This window comes from Notamacropus eugenii, chromosome 2 (assembly GCF_028372415.1).
Source record: "Notamacropus eugenii isolate mMacEug1 chromosome 2, mMacEug1.pri_v2, whole genome shotgun sequence".
Taxonomy (NCBI): Eukaryota; Metazoa; Chordata; class Mammalia; order Diprotodontia; family Macropodidae; genus Notamacropus; species Notamacropus eugenii.
The window spans coordinates 73,171,280-73,197,868 of NC_092873.1; the positions used below are offsets into that span (position 1 = coordinate 73,171,280).

Here is a 26,589-nt window from a genome sequence, read left to right on the forward strand (position 1 = left end):
CACACACCCCTTCATGGCTTTAGAGAACTTTGTTAAGAAGCTTTTCTTGTTTTTAGTCTAAATTTGCTCCACTGTCACTTCCATCGACTGCTCCTATTTCTGACTTCTGTAGTTCTGTGCTCCAGAACTACATCTAAGATGCTGTATCGAATCCTTCTTCCAGATGAAAGACATTAAAATATTTGAAGATCATTACTGTTTGCTTCTATTAGGCTAAAGTCAGCGGGGCTCGGAAAACCAAATGATGCTCAGTGTCTGGACCCTTCCGCTTCTTCTTTTCCTCCCATTCGGTCCCACCAAGAGAAATCTGGGAGTAGATAAGAATGTAGACTAGAATAAACCAACCACAGAGAAGCTAAAACTTCCTGGATTCCTAGAGGTAACAGGAAGTGGCCGGGCGGGGGGTGAAAAGGGGGGTGATGATGGTTTACTGTTCCGTTGTGCTGGGGGTGGGCTCTGCACTCTGAATCTTCCGGTCTTTTGGAGTTTGCTACTTTCGTCTACCTGTCTCTCGGGTTTAGCGGTGAGTGGGGAGGGATTGTATGTCTGAGGCACCGCAGGATTCCCTCCAAACCAGGTGGATCCGGGGTGGAACTGCTGTCCTTCTCTACGTTCTCAACGCTTGCTGTCACCTGTAGACAGCCTGGAGATCAGCTCCGTAGAGGGAGCACGAAGGATTTGTATCTTTCACCCCTCCTGCGGACAAAAACACTGTCCAGTTTCCGGGCAGGTTTCTGGGTGGTATCTGTGCATGTGGCGGAATTTTCAAGCAGTTTTTGGGCTCCGAAGATGCTGGTGGAGGGTTCGCTTAAGGGTGGATTAAGTGTTTAAGTTCGTTTAAGGGATCTCATTTTTATGAGATCCGGCTTGCCCTTGGGGCTGCCACGGGAGAGATCGTAACTATTTCTTGAGCCCCTGGGCTATTCTGGTTAATTCCCCCCCCCCCCCCCTTTTTAACCACCAGTTCCTTTCTGCATTAAATAGAAACAATAGAAAAGGAGAGGTTAATAGCTTAACTTTTTCTACCAAACAAGGGTTAGGCATCCTAACTCTGTGTCCTTGTTCTTGAATAACTCCTGAAATAGTAAGAGGTTAGTGCTCACTTCAGGCTTTGAAATGCGGAGGAAAACTGAAACATGGTGGAGTTTGGCGGTGGGAAAATGTTTCACATAACGGCACTAAGGCGATGGTGAGTGCTGTATGAAGTACGAGGAGGTATTCTAGAAATTAAAGAACAACCTAGGATGGGCATCTCAGGGAGGATTGAAAATTAAGAGTTATCTACATTGGATGAGAGCAGCTGAAGCAATTTCTGTAGCAGGGGAGATGAGGCCACAGTCAAGTGGTAGACGCTTGGTCTCTGAAGGCAAAAAGATCTTAAGATCTTAGATTTAGAGCCGGTCCAAAAAACCTTTTTGTTGGGGAGCGAACTGAATTCCAGAAATATGAAGTAACTTCAACAAGGGTACTTATGAGTATGAGTAACTGAGCCAGGAATCGAACTCTGGAATTGGATTTCTGACTCCTCTGGTAAGGAATTTCTGCTACAGGAGCCCACAGTTTATTTGGGTCCTACTTTGTCCTGGTCTCTGCAACCAAGGCAGAGAGCTGGGTAGCTAGCAGACCTGAGGGAAGAGAAAAGAGTTATGAATGAAGTTGATTTTACTTCATGGTTTCTCATACCTTTTCTCTAGAACATCGAATGTTCAGTACCCTCTTCACATCATAATTGTCCTAATTCCTAAAGTTTATGAAGGATCACGCCTCACATCTTAATCCATCATCATCCAGAATCTTTCATTTTTTTCTTTAATCTCAGATTTACTATTTACTATTTTCACAGTTATTACCTTAGTCTTCAACCTTTAAGGTCTCTTCCAGAATAATCACTTCACACTGGGATCATTAGTCTCCTTGTAGAGAATTGAGTCTTAACCTCTTTCTATTGGGGACCCCCCCAAGACAATAGTACACCAAAGGATATTTCATGAAAGTTTAGTAGTTGCCTCTATGATACCTATGTAAAACTATTTTTTTTTTGGTACTGGACTTGGAATTTAATAAATATAAGTAACTAGTTAGAGTTACATGGGACATTAAGAGGTTAATGGGGTGGGTGAAGAGGATGGGTAACATGACATAAGTACCTGTTAGAGGGAAGATTTGAATCCTGGTCTTTGTGACTTGGAGGACCAAGTGATTGATCTACTATGTCCCAATGCCTTTCTACCTGAAAGACAATTAAGGATACATTCAGACCTTGTCTTTATGAACTCCATGCACTGATCTAAACCTTAGGTTCTTAAGTTAGGGTCAGTTAGCTTTTTAAACAATAGTTTAATAACTGTTTCAATACAATTGCTTTCCTTTGTAATACTAATTATTTTATTCATTTTAAAACATCACTCTGAGAAGGGATCCATAGACTTTACCAGATTGCCAAGAAGATTACGAAAGCCTCGTCTAAACCTGTCATTAATTCATAGGCATTGTATTTCCTTTCAGTTTTGCCCTCAAATCTGAAGAGATTGCTAATACTTTATAAATATTATTTTCTTTCTTAAACTCAGGATGGTCCGATACTACAGAAGGATAAATTATCTGAATTTTTTTGGACCTTTGAGGATAACAATTTTCTTTCAGTTAGCTTTGTGGATTTTTTATTCCTAGACCGTGAATTGCCATGGTGACTTCATCAGTGCCAGTTTTTTAGTAGAACTGGTTATTTCTTTGTTATCTGTGCTTCTTCTCATATATTAGGAGGGCTTTGGGAGAAGAAATGCCAGTCATATGTCCTGAAGCATAAACCTCAGCCAGAAGTGGACCATATTCTAATCTATTCCAGCCCAAATGGCTGCTACACTGCCTCCTGGAGTTCCAGAGGAACAGAAAAAACTTCTCACAGTAAAGAATGAAGAAGTCCATGCCTGGGAGCAGGAATCTAACTTGCAAGGGAATATCTATAGCCAAGAACTCTTCCGGCAGCGCTTTAGGCAGTTTTGTTACAAGGAAACACCTGGTCCCCGCGAAGCTTTGGACCGTCTCTGGGTGCTCTGTTGCGAGTGGCTAAAACCAGAAATGCATACAAAAGAGCAGATCTTAGATCTACTGGTACTTGAGCAGTTCTTGACCATCTTGCCTGAAGATCTCCAGACTTGGGTTCGGGAACATGAGCCAAAGAGTGGGGAGGAAGCTGTGATTGTACTGGAGGATTTGGAGAAAGAACTTGATGAACCAAGACAGCAGGTAGGAAATGGACAGTATGTATTCCATACTGGATTTAGGAATTTTACCTATGGTCACTTTGGGGAGATTTTGTCTACAGATATTATAGTATTTTCCTCATAATCCTAGTTCTACTTCATTGCCTTTAGGTTCCAGCCAGTTCCAGTGAACAGGCATTGCTGTCGGAAGAGTTGGTGCCCATGGGTTCAGAAAAGGGGTCACCTACTGTACAGTTACAGCCCATGGAAACCCGCATCAAATGTGAATCTCAGGATCCCCAACCCCTACAAAAGAGTGGTAAGTGTTAAGATTCAATGCGCTGGTATTTTCTGGAGACACTCGTAGAATCATTCAGTCAATCAGTAATATTTATTGAATGCTTACTATGTACAAGTCATTGGTTACCTTGGTTACACTGGTTATAGACAGTCCCATCTTTAAGTCAATTTTCAATCTAGTTCATTGGTAAAATAATAAAAAGGAACAAATAAGTGCATATGAATGGTGTAAACTAGTAGTCCCAAACTAAAATCGTATGTTTATTTTAGCTTGTAACATTAATGTATTTGGGCTTCTATCTTTACCTTTATCACTCTTCAAAAAGTCTTATTAATCCAGTTACATATACCCCTGAACTAAGGGACGAAGAACTGGATACTCTGCAGAGGGTTTTGATATTCTTTGTAGAAATAATGTTTTATCGGAATTCAGAGGTGAAAGAAATTACTTTGGAATGGAGTGGTCAGAGACACTCACAGAAGAGATAAGATTTAAGCTGGATCTTAAAGGATGGATGGAGTCGCAGAGGAAACATATAGGGTCAATGCTAAAAAGTTTAGACATCTTTTCTTCTTGTCACTGGGAACTATTGAAGGTTATTAGTAGTGAAGGATAGTACAAAGCAAAACTAAAACAGCATCAGTGCATATGGTTAATTTGGGGTAATATAGCCTGCTGGCAAGGAGATCAGTTAAGAGACTGTCAGAGTTGTCAGGCATGAAGTGATGAATGTCTGAACTAGTATGACTGCCTTAAAGGCTAATGGATTAATGGAAGTTTCTTTTAGATATAAGAGGTAGATTTTATGCTTTGGGTAGAGACTGGACTAGAATAAGCCAACATGGTCTTCTCCAACTTTGCAGTTGTACAATTCTCTATCGGAAGGAAGGGATCTGAGACATGATGTGAAAGAGAATTGACTATAATTATATTGAGACAGTGTGGCTGGCATAGTGGGAGGATTCTTGGACTTGAACTCAGACTTGAGTTTGAATCCTGCCTCAGGCATTTATTAGGTTTGTGATCTCAGGCAAGATAAATTGACAGAGCCTGTTTCCTTATCTATAAAATGCACTTAACTCACAGGGTTGTTGTGAGGAAAGCGCTTTGCAAACCTTTAAATGTTTAATAAATAAATTAAATGAATAAATAATGACTCATATCTGTATAGCATTTTTTAAAGTATATAAAATATTTTCATTATGATAATAGAGAATTAACATAATGTAGTAGATGCCAGGGAAAGGGAATGGAACAAGTATTTATTAAGTGCCTACTATGTACCAGGCACTGTGTTGTTTTACAAATATTATCTCATTTGATCTTTCTAACAAACCTATGAGGTATTACTGTTATTATCCCCATTTTACAGTTAAGGAAACTGAAGCAGACAGAAGTCAAATGACTTGCCCAGGGTCACACGGCTAATAAATGTCTTGAACTTCCTGTTTTGAACTTCCTGACTCCAGGCTCCATACACCAAGCCACCTGAAAGACCTGGCTTCAAATCCTACCTCAGATACCTACCAACTGTGAGACCCTGGGAAAAATCACTTAATTGTTGGACTTAGTAGCCTCCAAAGTTTTTTTCAGCTCTAAATCTATCATCCTATAAATCCTTTGAGGTAGATAACATGAGTGTTATCATCCTTATATTATGGGTGATGAAACTGAGACTCTAGGTCTAATGATTTAATGAAACTAAGGTTATATAATTTGTCAGAATGACACAAATTACGAATTGTCATAGCTAGCATTTGAACGCAACTCTAAACACTCTAAGTCCGGTATTCTTTTCACTATGTCACTTAAGGACAATGGAAATTAGCTAAGGCAGAGGATCTCTGCCAGTGGCTTGATGTCAGACTTGGGGAGGCAGAGATTGGAAGAGTGGTGATAGACCTAGTTTTCTCTTTATCTCTTTTCTGCCACGCTAAACAAAATATAATGAATTTAATCATTTCTTGATGATTCCATTTGTCATTATTAGCATCCATTATTGTACTGTGCTATAATTCAATAATGCCTTTTGGGGTACAGAAGTATATTTGCCTTTGTGTTACATGGTTTCTTCTTCCCTCACCTCAGCTAAAAACTTTGCCTCATATTTCACTGAAAAAATGAGACCATTCACTGACAGCTCCCTTTATTCCCCTCCTCATCTCACATCACTCAAATATCTCCCCTACTATCTCTTCCATACTGTCTCACAAGAATAGGTAGCCCTTTTTTCCAAAGCAAAACCCTCTAAATACACAAGTGATCCCATCTTCTCCAGTAGATTGCCCCCCTCCCCCCATCATCCCCAAATTCTCAGGACTCTTCATTCTCTCCTTATCTATCATGGTGCAGTGGATAGAGCACCAGTGCAAGAGTCAGGAGGACCTGAGTTCAAATATCACCTCAGATACTTGACACTCACTAGCTGTGTGACTTTCGTCAAGTCACTTAATTCCAGTTGCCTCATCCTGGGTCATCTCCAGTCATCCAGATGAATATCTGGTCACTGGATTCAGATGACTCTGGAGGAGAAGTGAGGTTGGTGACCTGCACAGCCCTCCCTCACTCAAAACAAAGGGAAGTGCAAGTCATGTCATTATTTCTCTGATGGCATGGTCTTCTTTGGCAATGAAGGACGAACACACACACACTGGCTACTTCCTATGGCCTACTATCATGCCCATGTTAAGTCATCCTCAAAAACTCCTCATTTGATCCAAAAAATTCCTCATTTGATCCATTCAACCCCACTATGCCATATCTCCCCTTCCTTTCAGGGCTAAGCTCTTTTAAGAAGGCCATTTACAACTGATGCCTCCACTCTTTTCCTTTTGTTCTCTTTTTAACTCTGCTTTGTGACTTCTGACTATTATTCAAGTGAAACTGCTTTCTCTTTTAATTGCCAAATCTAATGGCTTTTTCCTGATCCCTATCCTTCTTGACCTTTTTACAATCTTTGACATTATTGATTACCCTCTTCTCCTTGATACCCTCTTCTTTCTAAGTTTTCTTGACACTGCCCTGTCCTAGTTCTTTTATTTGTTTAACCATTCTTTTTCAGTCTCCTTTTCTGGATCTTCATCCAGTCTTGCTAATGAATGTATGTCCCCTAGGGCTCTGTCTTGGCTTTTCTTCTTCTTCTTCTATACTATTTTGCTTGATGATCTCATGGATTTTGCAGATGATATTCATATATACTTGTCTATCCCAAACTCTTTCCAGATCACTAGTCTCCTATTTCCAACTGTTTATTAGACATCTCAAATTTTATGTCCTAACAACATCTTACTCAACTTGTCCAAAAATGAACATTATCTTTTCCCTTCCCCCAAACTCTCCCTATTACTGTTGAGTGTACCGCTATCCTTCTAGTCACCCAGACTAGATACAACCTAGGGGTAATCCTTAACTCTCACCTCCCATATCCAATCTATCATCAAGTCCTTTCATTTTTGCCTTTGTAACATTTCTAGTACATGTCTCCCTCTCTACTCTGACACTACCTCCACCCTGGTGCAGACCCTCATCAACTTTACATCTAAACTACTGCCATAGCCTATGGGTTGTTCTCCTTGTCTGAAGTCTCTCCTCACTCTAGTTCAGGTGTAAAATTGATCTTTCTTAAAAGTATGTCTGAGCATGTCATCCCTTCATTCAATAAACTCTAGTGGCTCCCTGTCACCCCCAGGATAAATATAAAATGTTTCATTTGGCATTCAAAGTCCTGGACAACCTGGCCCCTTCCTACTGTTTCAGTCTTTTTATACCATATTCCCCAAGACATAACTCTGATCCAGTTACACTGGCCTTCATGCTTTTCTTCACACATGACACTATTATCTTCCAACTCTGGGTATTTTTACTGGCTGTTCCTTAGACTTTGAACTCTTTCTCTTCTGTCTATGCTCAACCACAGAGTTAAGACTAAAGGAAGGAAAGTGAAGCCAGAGCAGGTGGGTGATGAATTGGAAAAGAGGAAGACAAAGGACTAGAGTTCATGATGAAGACCAATATTAGGTTTAGAGAAGGGTGAAGCAAAGAAAGAGATGAAGACGGAAGCAGTCATGATCTAGTAGAGGTATTTCAGGGTTCATGATTATAGAATTTGCACAGCTATAGGTGATAATGAAATTTAAAGTATGACCATCCTTGATGAGGTCAATGGGGAACATCAAAATGTTTATTCAAATTCCCACTAGAGAAGACTGTGAGCCACATATTAAAGCTGGCTCCAGGGAGGTCCATAGTATAGTGGATAGAGTTTTGGACTTGGAATCAGAAGGACCTGGGTTCAATTCAATTGTTGATACTAGCTGTATGACCAAGAACAAGTTACTTAACCTCTCTAGGACTTAATTTGTTCATCTCTAAAAACAGAGGTTTGACCTTTTGGCAAAGAATTAATGGATTGTAGATGTAGAATGTAGATAACATGTCTGTAAATTTGTTTTGCTGGACTGCTCAGAAAAAGAACCAAGAGAGGAAATGGAGACCCTTGAAGGAAATTACCACTGTGAAGGGGGCCCTATATGGTTGGTGTATGTTGCAGGGTGAGGAGGCTGCAAGTGTTGAGGGAAACTCCAGGGTGAGATGGCACCTGAAGTCTAGAAAGTCAGAAGCAAAGCCAGGAGGGGAATACAGAGAAGGAGGACAGTGCTTACATTATGTTAAATTTATCATATCATTTTTAAAAGGTTGTTTGTAAGAAATTTGTGGTTTCAAGATAGAGGACTTTCATGCATTCTTAAGAAAAGACCAAAATAGAAAATTTGATTTCAAATACAAGACTCAGGGGTAGTATGAAAAGATAAACAGGAAAGAGAAATCATAAGGGACTTATTAAAGTTAAACCCTTTATATTCCTACATGGAAAGATGATATTTGTAAACTTTCTCATTATTATCATAGTCAGAAAGGTACAAGTGTGAGTTGAATATGAAGGGATGATATCTAAAAAATAAAATTAAGGGGTGAGAGAGAGGAATATACTTGGAGAAAGAGAAAAGGACAGGTAGAATTGGGTTAATTATCTTGCATAAAAGAGGCAAGAAAAAAGCTTTTACAGTGGAGGGGAGCAGAGTGGAGGTAAAAGGAAGTGAGAGAACCTTATTCTCATCAGAATTGACTCAAAGAGGGAATAATGTAAATAGTTGGGTATAGAAATGTATCTTACTCTCAGGAGAGAGGAAGGGGATAAGAGAAATGGGGGGGGGGTCATGGAAGGGAGACAGATTAGGGATGGGGAAGTCAGAAGCAAAACCCTTTTGAGGAGGGACAGGGTAAAAGGAGAGACAGAATAGAATAAAGGTAAGGGGGGAATAGGATGGAGGGAAATATAGTTAGTCTTTTAAAACATGACTAGTATGGAAGTGTTTTGCAGGACTATACATGTATATTGAATCGCTTACCTTCTCAATGGGAGAAGGGAGAGAATTTGGAATTAAAATGAATGTTAAAATTATTCTTACATGTAACTAGGTAAAAATACTAAATAAAAATTTTTAAACAGTAATTTGTGGTTTCATGTAAAGTCATCTTGTAAAATTCATTTTTTGCATATTGAAATATTCATGTTTGTTTGTGATAAGGTATATAATTTTAAAAATAGATTTTATTGATATTTTCCACTGTATTCCTTCCTAAGCCCAAATATAAAGAAAAGAAGATAGAAGAAAAGTTCCACAAAACTAAACACTATATCAAAGAATTTGATATATATGTATGCACAAACCCATTTCCATGATCCTCAGTTCTGCAAAGGAACTCAGGGAGTTATTATTTCATATCTTTTCTTTGGGTCCAGGATTGGTCGTTATAATTCACAGCATTCAGTTTTGATAGTTTCCTTACTGTTTTTCTTTCCAGTTATATTGATGTAGTCAGTGTAAATTCTATTTTCTGGCTCTCTTTTCTTCCTTCACATGCATTAATTCACAGTTCTTTCCATACTACACTGTTTTTGTGTTTGTTAATTCTTATAGAATTGTAATATTTTTGTACTCCAATTTTTTTAACCACTCCTCACTCAGTGAGTATCTACTTTGTTTCCAGTTTTTTAATAGCACAAAAAGTGCTGTTATAAATAATTTGGGGTATATGGCGCATTTTTTTTTTTATCACAAATCTCCTTGCAGGGCAATCTCTGGGTTAAGTGATAAATCACCTTTTAGTCATTTTTTTTTTGCATAGTTCCAAACTGCTTTCCAGAACTGCTGTACCAGTTCATAGTTCTACTAGCAGTGGATTAGTACACAGTCCTTCTAATACTGTATATCTTTTGTCATCTTTGCCAGATGCTGTGTATGAGGTAAAACCTCAGGGTTATTTTTTCACATTTCTTTTATTATTCGTTATCTGGAGCATTTTTAGTGGTTGTTAATAATTTCCAATTTGTTTAAAAACTGTCCATAATCTATTGGAGAATGGTCTTATATATCTATATTATTTATCTATATGTCTTAGATAGCAGCTCTTATCAAACAGGGAATTCTTTACGGGTAATTAGTGCTTTGAGGTTTATTAAGCACTGTTTATGTTTGTTGATATTTAAGTTCATAATAAAAAGAACATAAAAGTGAGGCCAAAGTTGGTTGGAGCAAAGGGAGGAAAAGGTTACTGACTGATGGTGGTAAGGTAATAATCTGGAAATGTCAATGCTGAATTATGAGCATGTTTATTATTCATCTCAGTATGTCAGAAGGAATTCGAGAAGGAACTAGGACTGTCAGATCTTCTTATTCTGTGTCATTTGCTCTTCCCATCATACTACACTTTGATGTCAGGTGGGAAAATGAAAAAAAAAATGAAGCTACGTTGTGGTCAGGAATGGAGATGTACTAGGTCTTGATAAAGTATCATTTTTTAAAAAAACTTTAAAATGCCGGTAATTTTTCTGGTGGCAAAGTGAAGCAGTAGATAGAGCACTGGACCTCTTGTCTCAAAGACCTAAGTTCAAATCTGACCTCAAGCACTTACTAGCTGTGTGACTTCATACAAGTCATGTAATTTCTGTCTGACTCAGCCACTTCATCTATAAAATGGGAATAATAATAGAATCTGTCTCCTTGGGTTATTCTGAGGGTAAAATTATATAATATTTCTAAAGTGCTTTGCAAACCTTAGAGATGGTATGGTAGAAGTCATATATAAAGTCAAGTTCATTAAATTTTTCAGGGTAGCTATATAGTATACAGTATGTAGTGGTATTATTTAGAACAGTATTATGACAGATAATAATTAAACAGAAATTCTCTGATTTTCAAACTTTTTCTAAGCCAAACTATATTAGTGAAACTAGGTAAGAACTTCATTTTGTCTATAACAAATTATGCTTTTAAAATTTTCTCATAAGAAAAGACGTGGCAACAGGTTAGATCAGGTTAGCCCTGTAACTGAATCCAAACTTCACAGAACAGATCCCCTTAAGAAAATTTGGACTCAGTCAAAGGGCCACACCAAGAACCTAGAAGGCTTCAAGACCACAGGTTCCCCATCTCTGGGTTAGGTGAGCGAAAGGACTAGTAAGTCTGCTTCTAATTCACTTCTGGATAAATAATGGAGTGCAGTGGCATAGAATTTATCCTTAGATAAGATATTAGAAAAAGAAAGATTTAATTTTATTATTTTTGTGGATTCCTTTTAAAACGCTATCTTTTGCAATTACTGTACTCTTCTCACTGATTTTAGGTCACTCGGATCATGGTTTGTAATTTACAGAATCGGTTCTTTTTTAAGTTCTTATACCTTTAGGAATTGAATTTTTATATGGTGTAGCTTTCTGGCAACAGTATGCTTTCTGATCTTGGGTTTCAGCTGTTAGTCGTGACAATTTCTTTTCTTATTTATGTTAACCATGTTTTACATGTTGCAGGATTTTGTATTATCATTGAATGTAGTTGTCCCCAAATTAATGTGTTTTCTAGCATACCTTTGTCTCAGTTATTAAAATTGAAAAATATTAAGGGAATCTATGAAGATCTAGCATGATCACTACTACTCTAAGTTTTTAGGAAACATGAAAAAACAAATTCTAAAGGAGGTAATCTGAGATTCCATAACGATAGGAAGCCACATAATATGATTGGTCTCATTCACTCCTTTCTTCTCTCTTAGTTCCGCTTCCTCCCCATGGTCCTATTCTTCCACAAAAGAGGGTTCCTAGTGACCAGAAGATGGCAGCTTCACTTCTCACATGTAATACAACTGGATGCCAGGTGAGCTGTGACCTTTGCCCTCTTGTCTGTTATCTGATAGTATCTTTCTCTTTGTTTTGGCCTGGGCTTGCCTGTCCATTTCCCCTGCCTTGGTCCAAGTCCCATCTTACCTTTTCCCAAGTACTCTAGTAACCTATTTATTTATCCATTTGTTATTTTTTGCTCTTAACTCCCCTTACCTGCTCAGAGCCCTTATGAGACAGATTGTCTCCCTGTGTATCCTACTTTCCTATTGCCAGCTTTATCTATCAATTTATGTCTCAGTGGTGTTATTATTCCAGTGGTAACCTGACATGAAAATAGGGATCTCATGTTTTTTCCCCTAGAAACTAATGACATTTGAGAATATGACCATGTCACTTGCATTGGAGAAATGGGGACGACTGGACCCTCTTCAGAGGAGCCTCTGTAGGGACAAAAGGCAGGACAATTATGGGGACATGGTTTCCCTGGGTAAGGACTAATAGCATTAGTCTTTATGGGATTTTATGGGTTTATGGTTTATTTGCTTCTTGTACGTTAGTTACTGTGAGGTCTCTGAAGGTCCATTGAGTTTAGTCTTAGACTACAGAGACTCTAAGTTCTGCCTTCTTAGGTCCAGATAGAAGAGGGCGATCATTAACGTCCCAGAGGAAAAAAATGCTTATTTCTTCTTCTCATCCCCAGGTGACAGCTCCTTTTTTATATTGGTTTCTGGTCTTTCCACAGCAGGGGTAAGTCAGTCAGTCAGTCAGTAAGCATTTATTAAGGTGGTATGCCAGGTATTGTCCCTGAGAGGTATGATATGTAAAGATGTAAGTGAGTTATGGTATGTAAACACAGTATAATGGAAAAAGATATTGACTCATGGTGGGAAGACCTACATTTGAGTCCCACTTCCATTTACTAGTTCCCTTACTTCAGTAAAATAAATGAAAATAAAATGAGGTAACATGTGAAAGCATTTTATAGACTGCTACACCAATGTAAGGTTTTGCTATTTGAAAATGGAATCTTATGCCTTAACTTCAAAAATGTCTTGTATAGATCCTCTTCATTGCTTCTGCTTTGCCTTTTTGCTCTCTTATCTTTATATTCTATTCTGAATCTATCTTAATTTTTTTTCCTTTTCCTATTCATCATTCTGCATGCTCCCTTGGTCACACATCCTACCTGATTAGCTCTCTCCATCCATTCTCTGAGCTTTGCCCTCCCTTTTTGATAATTTCTTTTCATCTGCATAACCTTACTACCCTTGCCTGCCCATATTTTTTCTCTTTTCATGTTTGTAACATCATTTTGTAGGTGTATGCAAGTTATATACTCCTGATGTGCATTTGTTTAATTTGTATCATCTTGTTCTTCCTAAAGGCCACTTCTTTTTTCCCCACTAATGTTTGCATACTATATTTATCGTTTCAGATGGTGAGACCAGAATGGAGAATGGAAATTCAGCTCAAAAGCAGGATGTTAAAGCAGATATGGAATCTAAAGGGGAGTTACCTGATAGACTCAATGGGCATATTCCTCAGGGTCTTGAGCTTGGAGAAATCTGTGAACATGAGGGAAAATTAGAAAGACATCAAGGAAATGTGGAAATTGAGAGACGACATAAATGTGATGAATGTGGAAAAAGCTTCACTCAGAACTCAAGCCTTATTAGACATAAGCGAATTCATACTGGAGAAAGACCCTACTCATGTAATGAATGTGGAAAAACCTTCATTCAGAGCTCACAACTTATTGACCATCAGAGAATACATAGCAAACTAAAACCTTTTCAATGTAGTGATTGTGGGAAAGCTTTCTATTACAGTTCACACCTTATTCAGCATCAGAGGACCCATACTGGAGAAAAACCTTTCCAATGCAATGATTGTGGGAAAGCCTTCCATTATAGTTCAGGTCTTATTAGACATCAAAGAACTCATACTGGAGAGAAACCTTACCAGTGTCATGATTGTGGGAAAGCTTTCTGTCTCAGCTCACATCTTATTCAACACCAGAGGATTCACACTGGAGAGAAACCTTACCAGTGTATTGAGTGTGGGAAAAGTTTCAGTCAGAGTTCTGGCCTCTTTCATCATCAGAGAATCCACAGTGGGGAAAAGCCTTATGAATGTCATGAATGTGGGAAATCCTTTAGTCATAGTTCTGCACTTGTTGGACATCAGAGAATACATAGTGGGGAGAGACCCTATGAATGTGATGTTTGTGGGAAAGCCTTCAGTTACAGCTCACACCTTATAGGACATAGAAGAATTCACACTGGGGAAAAACCTTATGAATGTGATGAGTGTGGGAAAGCCTTTAGGCGGAGTTCACATCTCATTGTACATCGGAGGATCCACACTGGGGAGAAGCCACATTATCCACTGGCATAAAAATTTTAATAATTTATTCCACATAAAACTGCAGAGAAGTCCTACTGATAAAACTACAGTTACTCTTAGTACCTCATCAAGCATCAGAAAATCATGTTGGTGACTGGGTAAATAAATGCCTTAGAGTGGGCTAACAAAAGTTATCTAATACTCCACTATTAGGAATGTTAGCTGAGAATTTGGGACTTCAGAATGACTTATTTAAGTCTATCAAACTCAGAATCTCTTTGGAAAGATTTATTTACCTGTAGCCCAGGACACTAAGAACATATACTAAGTAAATGAATGGTTATGGCTTAGAGGTGTGGGGATGCTGTTACTGCTTCCTCCCCGCTCCTGTGCCTTCCTTTTTTTCTTAAAGAATTGACATCTTACCCCTAATAATTTGATCTAAGCTATGTATTTGCAAATAATATGTCTTCTATGAAAGGTATGTATTTTTGTTCAGTTCTCTAAGTATGTTCACTTCTCAGTTAATTACACTAAAGAGTAACAAAGCAGTGTATGTGTGATTCAAAAACAATTTGTAATTAATCATATGATTTTTTTCTTGATAACAGATTTTCTTTCCTAATTATATTAGATTTGATAACAGGTTAACAATAAGATGTGAGTTTGTATTTCTCAACTAATCAACCAAAGGCTACCATACTAGTGGCATCCACCGTTAAAAATTCTGCAGATAATTATTATTCATAAAATAGATACCTACTGAAGAATAATGATTATACTGTAATAAGTTACAGGGGACTTGGAAAGTATACTCAGACTACCATATGGAGAGGGCTGAAGTCTGGGCCTAAATTTGGGCATGAGCCAGTTTTAGGGAGGAAGGTGGCAATAATAGGTTAGGATGTGGGGTGTCAAAGTAAGAAGAAACACCATATTTATGAGTTAGATTTGTTGTTTAGAAAAGCAGCTGTGGAAAGGATGGAAGAGATGACTTGAAGAGAGGCAGAAATGAGAGTGTAGAGAAGATAAGAAAAAAGAAGAAAGAAAATCAGAAATAAGGAAAATGAGGAAGCAAGGGAGAAAGATGAGGGCATCTGGAAGGAAAAAATAAAATGGGAAAGTAGGGAATGGAAAGAAGAAAAAAGAAAGGTTGAGAAAGTGAGAAGACAGTATAGTGGTGGGTTTTTTTAATAGAATCCCACTCACATTGATTTCAGGACAACAAGTCAAATAGCTCTTTAAATTATTGTCTATTTTGTTTTTACCTCACCTTCATTTCTCAAGATATCTCTTTCCCTACACAAGTAAGCCATCCTTGTAAATTAAAAAATTTAAAAGAAAAAAGATTGTTCAGCAAAACCAAGCAACATAGTTAAGTCTGATAGCATACGAAATGTTCCCTCACCATAATTCCCCACCCCTAGAAAGGAGGTGGCTTCATTCTCAACTTTTCTGCAGGACTAAGTTTAATTATTCTTATTAGGCAGCATTTAATTGGGGTTTTTCTTTCCATTTATATTACTGAAGTTGTTTTTCTTGTTCTCCATTATGTATCCATTCATAAAGGTCTTCCCATATTTCTGTGAACTCTTCATAATTTTGTATGGTACAGTAATATTCCATTGCACTCATACGCTAAAAGGTTTATTTAGTCTTTTCCTAGCGGATGCACATCTATTTTGTTTCTAGTTTTTTGTACCACAAAAAGTGCTACTGTGAGTATTTGGCTTGAGTCAAATAGCTCCCAGAATAATCTCTGGCTCAAATGGTGTGAACATGTAGCATAATATCAAATTGTTTCCCAGAACAGGCCAATCAACAGCTCCACCAATAATGTCTTGGTGTACCAAAAATTCACCCTGTTCTCCCCTAATTGAAGACTTCCCTTAGCCTACTGATACTGATTTTCTTCATGCAAAAGGTTTTCAATCCCTTGCTTGGTGGAAAAAAATTCTGGCCCTAGAAGTTGAACATTACCCCAAAAGACAATATAGGGAATATAGACAGTATAGGGAAATATAGACAATATAGGGGAAAAAAATCTATCCCTCGGAGTTTAATATTACTCCAAAATACAATATAATTCAATTCTGGTTGATTATTTATCAAGTACCCATTTCACATTACTTCATAGACACTGTCTTCCAGCCAAACTTTCCAACTAACTTTCCCAGCCTGGCAAACTGTTCTGTCTGGATGCCTTTGCTCACCCATCCTTGAGCAATGGTTTGGGAGAAGACCTGGTTTTGAATTCTGGCTCTGCTACTTAATACCTCTGAGACCTTGGGTAAATGCCCTAAACCTCTGGGCCTCAGTGTCCTCATTTGTTAAATTAAGGAGTAGACTAGATGGTCTCTGAGGTGCCTTCTAGATCTGATCCTATGTTCTCTGCCTCCTTGAATTCTTAACTCTAAGACGCAGTTCAGATATCAGTTCTTAGGGGAAGCCTTAACTGATTCCCTACTCAAATCGTATTTACTTCATTCGATAACCATCCATTATAGAAAAATAAACCGTTTGCTCCACTCCTTTAATATCCATTTATTATTATTATATAATATATTATTATTAATATCCATTTATCTATGTCTATCTTGTATTCTCTTGGTAAAACTAAAGCTGAAACTCAAGCCAGGAATTGTTTCATTTTCGTCTTTGTAACCACAATACCGCTTACCTAGCAGTTACTTTATAAATATTTGCTACATTGTATTTACAGAATGTTCTCATCTATAGGCTTTCAAGCAGCGACTGCTCGAGCTGAGTCACAGCTTTAGTGATGCAGGGGGAAAAATGTATTAGCGCGAGAGAGAATTCAGGAGCAGGAGCCAAAACCCCACTTCAGATCTGTCTTAATTGAAACAAAAGAAAACCGAATCCCTAATCCCATTCGCATCATTGGAGCCAGCCAGCAATGCAGACAGCAGGCGGGGTGAGCCAAGCGAGGTGTTTCTTTGAGAGATCCGGAAATGACGGGATTTCCCCAGGTTTAGCGTGGATTGGTGGACCGCTCTGCAATCACTGTTTGGTCAGTGCTTGCGGTGGCCTGTGGCCTTCTTGTCGCCTGCTTTTTGGAAACGAATCTAATTGCAACCCCGATCTCTACACGCTTGGGTGAGTGCGATGCGTAGCGACGCGGGGAAGGTGCGCGGCGAAGCTTCTTTCCATCCCTTCGCAGCCTCGCCTGCACCCAAGGCGGAGAAATCCGGAGAAAGCGGGGATCGGGGTGGTGTCTACGTCTGGGGCTTCCGCCGAGGCTCCGGCCCCGCCTCTCCTCCCTTTGCGGTGCCTGCTGCGGACAAGGCCTACCTCTGCTGCCCAGGTTAGGGCTCCTGCGGACCTTGCGGAACGCTCCTGGGCTCAGAAGACCCGGGGCCAGTGGCAGGCACCTGTCTGCGAGGGGATCGCGCCCTTCAGCAGTAGCGTAGAAGGGATTTTAGCCCTTCTGAGATCCAGGTTCTCGTGTTCTCTCTCCTCTCCACCCCCCCACCCCCCCTCCGGTTTTATTTCTGTCTAGCTCGGCGTTACCCGATTTCTTTTTCCCTGACCCCATAGTTTCTCTTCTAGGTCTTCTCCGGGAATGGGGAGGAGAAAGAAGAGTGATTTTTGCAGAGTGGGCATAAACAAGTCTGTTAGATGCCCGCCTAAGAGGAAGTGAGGTTAAGCCCTAGAAAAGTTGTGTGATGTCCTGGATAGTCAGCCATGGAGTCCGGACTACCTGGGGTCCAGGTGCTTCCCATGCTTTTAGCTGTGTCACCCCATGGAAAGTATTTAACCTATTCGTAGGTCAGGCAACTCCCCAAACTACAGATCGCAGAATAATGACCGGTGTGCCTTGATAAAGGGAATGTTTTTGAATGGAAGTTCTTTAATCAAATTACAGATTTATTCTCCTCCCTCCCTTCTCAGGAATTCAGCAATCAATGTCATTATTGGAGTAAAATTTTTGGACTTGCAAAATTTTGTTCTAGTCATTTTCTCAATTGTTTTGTTGTTGTTTAGTGGATTGGCCATATCCAACTCTTGGTGACCTCATTTGGAGTTTTCTTGGCAAAAATACTATAGGTGGTTTGCCCTTTGCTTTTCCAGCTCATTTTACAAATGAGGAAACTGAGGCAAACAGTGACTTGGTCAGGTTCACACAGCTAGAAACTGCCTGAAACTGAATTTGAACTTAGGTTCTCCTGATGCCCACCTTGCCACCTAGCTGCCCATTTCCCTAACAGAGTATTGTAAAAGCATACAGAACTAAGAATAAAGAGATATAGGTACTGGCTCTACCACAAACTTGCTGTGGAAGCATTGAACAAGTCACTTTTCCTTGCTGGGCAGTTTTCTTATTTGTAAAATGAGGGAGGGGACTAGATGATCCATTTAAGGTGCTTTCCCTTGCTAATTTTCTGTGACCATGACTGATAAATTCTGCTCCATTTCAATAGCTTACCTGTTTAGTTATTCAGTGATTTCTTCCAATTAAATTACTTTTAGTTAGTGAACTGCTTTTTTTTATTACCATGTGTCTAAGTTTGTGCTAACTTTTGTCATTCTTTCTGTTAAACTGTTTTTTATATCTCAGGAGTATCCTCAAAGAAAAACAGAAAAGAATTGCCCTAAGTTATAGACATTAGCACCAGCTATAGTGACCCATCTTTTGCTATACAAGTTTAGAATGGCTACACCCCTTAACTCTGAGGCTCTGGAAGAACAAGAGGGTCTGTTTTTAGTGAAAGAGGAAGCACGTTATTGGGGGCAAGAATCAAGCTTGCAACATAATCACAGCACGAGTGAGCTTTTCCGGCAGCATTTCAGACAGCTCTGCTATCAAGAAACGCCTGGGCCTCGTGAAGCTCTTACTCGACTTCGTGAACTTTGCCATCAGTGGCTGAGGCCAGAGATGCATACTAAAGAACAGATTTTGGAGCTCTTGGTATTGGAGCAGTTCTTAACCATCCTACCCAAGGATCTGCAGACCTGGGTGCAGGATCATCATCCAGAGAATGGAGAGGAAGCAGTAACTGTCCTGGAGGATTTGGAGAGAGAAATTGATGAACCAGAATACCAGGTGGGAAAGGGGAAGGTATGATTTGTTTTGGGAGAGAGCAGAGTCCAGACTAAAGGAAATGTGAATTATGTTTGAAGGAACTGGGATATTAACCTAGAACAGAAAACGCAAGGGGAAGTTGATCTCTCCAAATATTTAAAGGACGGAAGAGGGTTTGGACTAGTTCTTCATGTTCCCAGATAGAGTGAACTAGGACCAGGAGGCAAAAGTTCTGAAAAAGCAAATCTAATAAAGATAAGCTTAAAAAGGAAATAATTAACTGGGAGAAAACTTACAGCAAATTTCTCTGATAAATGTCTCATTTCCAAGGTATATAAGTAACTGATTCAAATTTATAAGAAAAAGAGCCATTCTCCAATTGATCAGTGGTTCTCAAGGGAAGAAACCTAGATGATAGTTATATGAAAAAGTGCTAGAAAAATGCAAATTAAAGCAATTCTGAGATTCCACTTCATATCCTTCAGAGTGCAAAGATGACAGAAAAAGAAAATGATAAATGTTGAAGAAGTTATAGGACAAAAAGCACATCAGCGCACTGTTAGTGAGCTTGCAAATGGGTATAATAACCATTCTGAAAGCAATTTGGAATTACACACACAAAAAATTACAAAACAGTGCCTTGCTCTTTGACCAAACTATACCACTGCTGGGCTTATACGCAAAATAGAAGAGGAAAAGATCTGTTACAATATATTTAAAGCAGCTCTTTTTGCGGTGGCAACTCCCTCCCCCCCCACAAAACCCCTCCTAAAACTGGATAAAAAACAAAAAAGGATACCCAGCAGTGAGGAATGGCCAAATAAGTTGTGTGATGTGAAGTGCTATTATGCTTCAAAAAGGCATGGAAAGACTTATATGTACTGATGCATAGTGAAGCAAGCAGAACCAGAAGAACGGTATATGGTATAACATCAGTATTACTAAATGAACAATTTTGAGGACTTGTATAACCTGAAGAAGAAATGAACTGAACCAAGAGAACTACACACACACGCGCACACACACACACACACACACACACACACACACACACACACACACACATATATATATATGTGTATATATATATGTATATATATGTGTGTGTGTGTGTGTGTGCATACATATACAACACTACCACTCTGGAAACAACTTTGAAAGCTATAAGAATGGAGATCAATACAGTGGCCATTTCTGATTCCAGAGAATCTATGAATAATGTATTTTCCATTATGGCTATGTGACAGATTTAGGGTATAGAATGAGACGTATTTATATAGACATATAGATATACAGATGTCTATAACTGTATATATTCATTGAGAAATTTTTGTTACTTGATTATACATATTTCTTACAAGAAATTTGTTTTTCTCTTCAATGGAATAGGGAAGTAGGAGGAGAAAATTGATTTCTATTAATTTAGAAAAAAAATAAAATTGTGGGGATACTCAGAGGTAAAAGATAGCCTTTACTTTCAGATGAGGTCTCTGTAGTTTTACTTAATTGATTTACTTTGTGACAAAGGATCTCCTATGGAATGATCTCTAAATGTAAAATTTAATACCAATAAAACTTTTTTAAAGGTTATCTCAACTTGGGGAGAACATCCTACCTTTTTCACTTATTTGGAGAAAGAATGGGATGACTTTGTGACAACAAGTCTTCTCTGTAATTGGATATGTTCAGTCAGGGGTTGGATGATCACTTTGAAAGAAATGTTATAGAGGAGAGTCCAGTGATAGAAGTTAAGACTGGAGTTCAGAAGTAAGGTTTCTTTCATGATTATTTGTGTTATTTTAGCAATGGGAATAATCCATTGACACTATAAATCTGTTGATGGATTAGCTAAAGCTATTTATTTTGTCACTTCCTGTCTCTTTTCCTTAGAGCCCTGCAGTATTGAATAAGATTCTCATGACTATTTAGTAGCTCACATTTATACAGTATCATTTAGGAAGTATTTTCTTTAAAATAGCCCTATGTGATAGATGCTATAAGTATTATCGTTCCAATTATATAGATCAGAAAACTGAACCCCAAAAAGGTGACTCCTAAAAAATTTACCATTTCCCTTGGTCTTTTGGAAAAGTTTCTTTTATTCTTTTTCTATGAGGTTTTAGTTTCAACTCTAAGTGATCCCTTCATAAATCAACTCTTTTATTGTTTCTAGGTACCAGCCCATGTACATAGACAGGAAATTGTCTTGGAAGAGATGGCACCTATGGGAACATCGAGAACATCAACTGAGTCACTAAGTATCCATCTCAATCCCAGGAAGACCCAACTGAAATGGAAATCTTGGGAGATTTATCCATTACAAGAGAATGGTAATCAAAATTCTATGTTGTGGTAGGGGAGGTAGGAAAGCTGGTTAATCAGAACAGGTGCATGTCATTTTAATAGCTAAAGTTTCTCCTGCTTGTCTCTTTCTGTCACTACAGAAGGCTTTACCTTCTGCTACATACCATCTACAGGGTGATAGGGAGGCAGAAATTGGAGATGTGAAAAGCATTAGTTCATCAAGGATTCATTAGAGGTCTTTGTGCTTGTTAAAAGGTTATTTCTTAGTATTTTTTATGTTTATATGTGCCGTGCTTCTTCCTATTGTTTAATAGCTGGAGGTGAGATTTCTATTTCTAAAAATCATAGAATTTCATACTCCATGAGGATTAAGAGTGCTTACCCAAATAAACAGAACCACTTGTCCCTGGGACAAACAAAATTAGATTGAGTACTCCTCATACTTTTATATAATTTCTTTTAAGTATAAAAACATATAGCTCTTATTCCTTTATATTTCACTTATAAGAAAGTAGATTTTTTTTTGAGAGGAGAGTGATATGTTAGGCTGACAGCTCTCTGTAACTTTTTTCTATAGCCCCATTTATCAAAAAATGCTAATTTGAAGCTTCTTTAAGGTAGATATAATAAGCAAAGTTTTAATTAGTTCTATTTCTTCCCCTTTATCCCCTACCATTTCCCATGTGCCTAGGACCCTCAACATGACTCCTGACCATGAATGTTCTCCTAGGTTCTTGGTATGCATGCAGATATTCTGGGGCAGAGTTGATTTATACCTGGGCTTGGAATGAAATAAGACATTGATAGATCATCTTGTTTTATTTTTAAATTTGATGCATTATTTTTTTCAGTTTTAAAAATTCTGTCTTCTCTCCTTACCAACTCTCCACACTCCCTCCCCAATGAAAAAGAAAAAACATATCTCTTGTAACAAATATGCAAAGAAAAACAAATGTTTTTCATTGGTCATGCTTGTTAAAAATGTTATTTCTTAATGATTTTTTAATTGTTTACATGTTCCCTGATTCTTCTTACCTTTGTAAAGTGGCTAAGCTCCTTGTGAGAGCTGTACAATTGATGACTCCTCTTCTCTCTTTCTTTCTTTCTTTCTCTCTCTCTGTCTATCTCCTTGCCATCTTGTTTCTGATGTCATTCAAATGAAACTTCTCATTCCAAAGTTAACTAATGATACTAATTGCCAAGCCTTTTCTTAATTCTTATCCTTTTTGACCTCTGCAGTCTTTGATGCTGTGTCACCCTCTTCTCCACTGTTGGTACCTGCTCAGCACCCCCCCTGTATATTGTATGACAATTTTTTAGGTATATACCCATACATTCATTCAAAAAATGTTTATGCAATGCCTGATGGGTGTACAACCAACCTCCCAGTCACCTTAGGTTGTGTGTGTGTCTCTGGGTTTTTGTGGTGTTGCTCTTTCCTACCTATCTGACTGCTCCTTAGCTATATCTTCATCTGCCCACTAACTGGGAGGGTTTTCCCCCAAAGACTCTGTCCTGGGCCCTTTTCACTTCTCCCATACGATTTCACTTGGTGATCTCTTCAATTCTCTGGATTCAGTTATCATCTCTGTGCAGATGACTCTGAGATCTATTTGTTCAGCCCTAACTTCTCTCCTGACCTCTAGTCTTACATCTCCAACTGTCTGTTGGACATCTCAAAATGGATGTTTCGTAGACACTTTAAACTTGACAAAATCAAAACTGAACTCATTTTATTTCTTACTCAAGCCCTGCTCTTTTACTTGAGGATACAACTAACCTCCCAGTCACCAGGTTTGCAACCTAGGTGTCATTCTCCACTCCTCATTGTCTCTCCCCTCCTCTCCCTGCCATATCCAATCGGTTGTCAAGGTTTTTCTACCTTCATAACATCTCTTGAATATGTTTCCTTTTCTCCGACACTGTAGTTACCTTGGAGCATTCTTTCATCACCTCATAGCTGTGCTACTGCATTTTTTGAAGCATGTTCACTGGCTATGCATGCCTGGAATGCTTTCCATCCTTATCTCTGCCTCCTAGCTTCCCCAAGCTTCTTTCAAGTTCCACTTTCTGCAAGAAACCTTTCTCAGCCCTCCTTTATATTACTATCTTCCCTCTGAGACTACCCCCAATTTTCCTGTATATATCTTGTTTGATCATGTTGAAAAAATGCTTCATTCTGAACCTCAAGGTTCATTACCTTTCTGTCAGGAGGTGGGTAGCATATTTCATTGTTAGTCTTCTGGAATTGTGATAGGTCGTTATGTTCATTAGAGTTCTTAGGTGTTTCACAATTTGTCTTTACAAAGTTATTATCGTATAAATTCTTCTGGTTCTCATTTTATTTGGCTCATATACAAGTTCATATATGTCTTCCAGGTTTTTTTCTGAAATAATCTTGCTTATTTCTTGGATCACAAGAATATTCCATTACAATCATAGTTTATTTAAGAATTCCCCAACTGAAAGCCACTTTCTTAATTTCCAATTCTTTGCTACCACAGTGAGACACTTTAATTATTTTGTGTCCTTTACATATTGTATATGGGTTCTTTTCCTCTTTTTAGATTCTTTGTGGTTATAGGCCTAGAGTCATATCCTTTGAGTCAAAATATATGCAGTTAGTAACTTTTAGGCATAGTTCCAAATTGCTTTCTAGAATGGTGGGAGCAGTTCACAGTTGTACCAGTAGAGCATAGTTTTCCCCTTAGTCCCTCCAGAATTTTTTTGTATTGTAAATGATAGCTTGGATTTCTTCCTCTAAATCTGACTAGTCATGTTCTTTGATGATTTATCCATTTAAGAATGACTCTTATTCTTATGAATTTTAATAAGTTCCTTCTGTATCCTAGAAATGAGACCTTTATGAGGGAAACTTTCTAAAAAGATTTCCCCCCTAGTTACCTCTTTCTAATTTTAGTTACATTGTTTTTGCATCTGCAAAAACTTTAATTTTACATAATCAGAATTGTCTAAGGCTGGATAAAGAAATCTGAGAGTCTGCTACATAAAGATGATATTTTATTCTGTGGGTCTTTATACTGATCTCAATCAGGCCCACCAACATCTGCTGTGGTGACAGCCATCATGTGTCTGGGTTGAGGGTAATCCTAACCAACCCCTAAAAGACTAGTAGCTTTCTCTTTCAGATTTATTTCAGATATATTTGATTGCATGCTCCTGGCCACCCACCACATTCCCTACATCCACTATTGACCCTAATCTGGTTTTTCTCACCTTCCTAGGAAGTTTTACCTGTATCTTACCCTCCTCACTTCATTTCTGGTCCTTATCTGTCACATTTTTCTTTATTCCCTGTTCTCAGCCACCTTTTCTAATTCTCTTCTCTTCTCTTTTTACAATATAGACACCTTTGGTATCTATATTTACCAACTATTTACATTGTAATGCCCAACTTCTTTTGTCTCCCAAGTTTCTCATTCCAATTTCCTCATTTTTCATACTCAGCTCTTACCCAGGTCTTAGGTGTATTCCCAACTTACTACATAAACTATACACATTTTCTGTCTGTCTATCTACCTATTTCCCATCTGTGAGCTTTATTCTATGTCCAATTTGTCCTGCCCTTTTGTTCCACTTTTCAACCATTGGTCCCTACTTAACTGTCCTCACCCTCCACTGTATATTGTGTGATAATTTTATAGGTATATACCTATACATTCATTCAGAAAAAAAGTGCCTGATCTATGTTAAGTTGTATATGTGTGTGTGTGTGTGTGTGTGTGTGTGTGTGTGTGTGTGTGTGTGTGTGTGAGACTCTAAATTCTGGTTTTCATTTGTGACTTGTGAAATGTCTCATTTTATAGATATTCCTCATACCTCATACAAACTGTGCATTCTTCAGGTATGTTTTATGTGGTTCATTATGGACATATAAGTTACTTTCTATTGCCACAAGAAAGGAGACATTTGCATAATTTCTTTATTATTTCAGATGATGAAACCAGAGCTGAAGATGTGGGGTCAATTGAGAAGAAAGAAATTTCTGAAGACAGGGAATCACTCGGGGACATATATGGCAGACTCAGTGGGCACATTTCCTGGGATCCTGTTTTCAGAGAAGCTTTTGAACCTGCGAGCAGATTAGAATGGCAACAGGAAAATCTTGCAGGGAAAAGACGACACAAATGTGATGAATGTGGGAAAGGTTTCAGTCATAGCTCAGACCTTAGTAAACATAAGAGAACCCATACAGGGGAAAAGCCCTATAAATGTGATGAGTGTGGAAAAGCCTTTATTCAGCGCTCACATCTCATTGGACATCAGAGAGTCCACACTGGAGTGAAACCCTATAAATGTAAAGAATGTGGGAAAGATTTCAGTGGTCGAACAGGCCTTGTTCAACATCAGAGAATCCACACTGGAGAGAAACCCTATGAATGTGATGAGTGTGGGAGACCCTTCCGTGTGAGTTCAGCTCTTATTCGACATCAGAGAATCCATACAAACAAGTTCTATTGAGGATAATCATAAAAACCTTCATTAATAGCTCAAGCTAGACATATAAGATAAAAACAAGACAGAGATTTTATGACTGTCCTATGTGGGAAAATACCAATAACCATTGAAACCTTATCTGGAATGAGAGAATCCAACTGAGTATTTTTGTTTATTTTAATTTGCCAGATCAATTTGGTGGGGGGAGGAAAGGGCGAGAGATGGGGACTAGGGAAAATGATGTTTTAAAAGGTCAACATTGTCCTTAAATCTATTTTAGAGAAAGCTGTTTACCTCATAATATTTTCTGGAATGAATAGCTATGGAGACTAATACTCCTTCATCAGTCCACCTTCTCCCCCAAATGCCTTCCATTCTTGACTGCAGTGGTAAGTCAATGTATGACTTTAGCTAAGTCATGTTCTGTGCCTCAGTTTCTCCTTCTTTAAATTGTGGACGTTAATCCCAGCACTATTGATAGGTATGTTGCGAGAATAAACTCATAATCAATGGAAAGTGCTTTGAAATTATTTTAATTCCTGTAATACTAGTAATTATCACTGGTATTATCACATTTAGTTATGTAATGCTTAAAACTTTATTCTAATTATATTTTATACACAAATGGGCTTGACCTTTCATGGAAAAGTTTTCTTTGAGTGCTGGGAAACAGAGGCAGTATTGAAAAAGACAGCTGGCAAAAGTGGTGGTCACCTGCATTGCGTGATAGAGTAAGGCAGTAGTGAGAATCAGG

The 26,589-nt window shown here is 38.3% G+C and overlaps 2 protein-coding genes across 8 annotated transcripts; both read left to right on the forward strand.

Annotated features, from left to right (window-relative positions):
* Positions 1-395: 395 nt before the first annotated feature.
* LOC140525490 (zinc finger and SCAN domain-containing protein 16-like) lies at positions 396-14,580 on the forward strand. 6 transcript variants are annotated; one of them, XM_072640931.1, is made up of 7 exons: positions 454-523; positions 2,571-3,246; positions 3,375-3,522; positions 11,617-11,717; positions 12,044-12,170; positions 12,384-12,430; positions 13,119-14,580. In XM_072640931.1, the coding sequence occupies exons 2-7, from the start codon at positions 2,851-2,853 to the stop codon at positions 13,269-13,271; spliced, it is 972 nt and encodes a 323-aa protein (XP_072497032.1). In that variant the 5' UTR covers positions 454-523; positions 2,571-2,850; the 3' UTR covers positions 13,272-14,580. The 6 variants fall into 6 exon arrangements, with proteins under 6 accessions (XP_072497030.1, XP_072497034.1, XP_072497032.1 ...); XM_072640929.1 differs by lacking the exon at positions 12,384-12,430 and having other exon boundaries at positions 396-523; positions 2,761-3,246; XM_072640928.1 differs by lacking the exon at positions 12,384-12,430 and having other exon boundaries at positions 465-523.
* A 2,459-nt stretch (positions 14,581-17,039) lies between these two features.
* On the forward strand, positions 17,040-26,351 carry ZSCAN16 (zinc finger and SCAN domain containing 16). Of its 2 annotated transcripts, none has more exons than XM_072640938.1 (4): positions 17,040-17,146; positions 18,609-19,094; positions 21,247-21,403; positions 25,333-26,351. In XM_072640938.1, exons 2-4 carry the CDS (start codon positions 18,702-18,704, stop codon positions 25,857-25,859), a joined length of 1,077 nt encoding a protein of 358 aa, XP_072497039.1. In that variant the 5' UTR covers positions 17,040-17,146; positions 18,609-18,701; the 3' UTR covers positions 25,860-26,351. The 2 variants fall into 2 exon arrangements, with proteins under 2 accessions (XP_072497039.1, XP_072497040.1); XM_072640939.1 differs by having other exon boundaries at positions 17,081-17,488.
* The last annotated feature ends 238 nt before the right edge of the window (positions 26,352-26,589 follow it).

What these genes read in the sequence shown, in the direction of transcription:
- ZSCAN16 (XM_072640938.1), top strand. Translation starts at nt 18,702, where the DNA reads ATGGCTACACCCCTTAACTCTGAGGCTCTGGAAGAACAAGAGGGTCTG. An exon ending in TTGATGAACCAGAATACCAG is followed by an intron (nt 19,095 to 21,246) that starts GTGGGAAAGGGG and finishes TATTGTTTCTAG; the next exon opens with GTACCAGCCCATGTACATAG. An exon ending in TTATCCATTACAAGAGAATG is followed by an intron (nt 21,404 to 25,332) that starts GTAATCAAAATT and finishes TTATTATTTCAG; the next exon opens with ATGATGAAACCAGAGCTGAA.
- LOC140525490 (XM_072640929.1), top strand. Translation starts at nt 2,851, where the DNA reads ATGGCTGCTACACTGCCTCCTGGAGTTCCAGAGGAACAGAAAAAACTT. An exon ending in CCAACCCCTACAAAAGAGTG is followed by an intron (nt 3,523 to 11,616) that starts GTAAGTGTTAAG and finishes CTTCTCTCTTAG; the next exon opens with TTCCGCTTCCTCCCCATGGT. An exon ending in TGGGGACATGGTTTCCCTGG is followed by an intron (nt 12,171 to 13,118) that starts GTAAGGACTAAT and finishes TTATCGTTTCAG; the next exon opens with ATGGTGAGACCAGAATGGAG.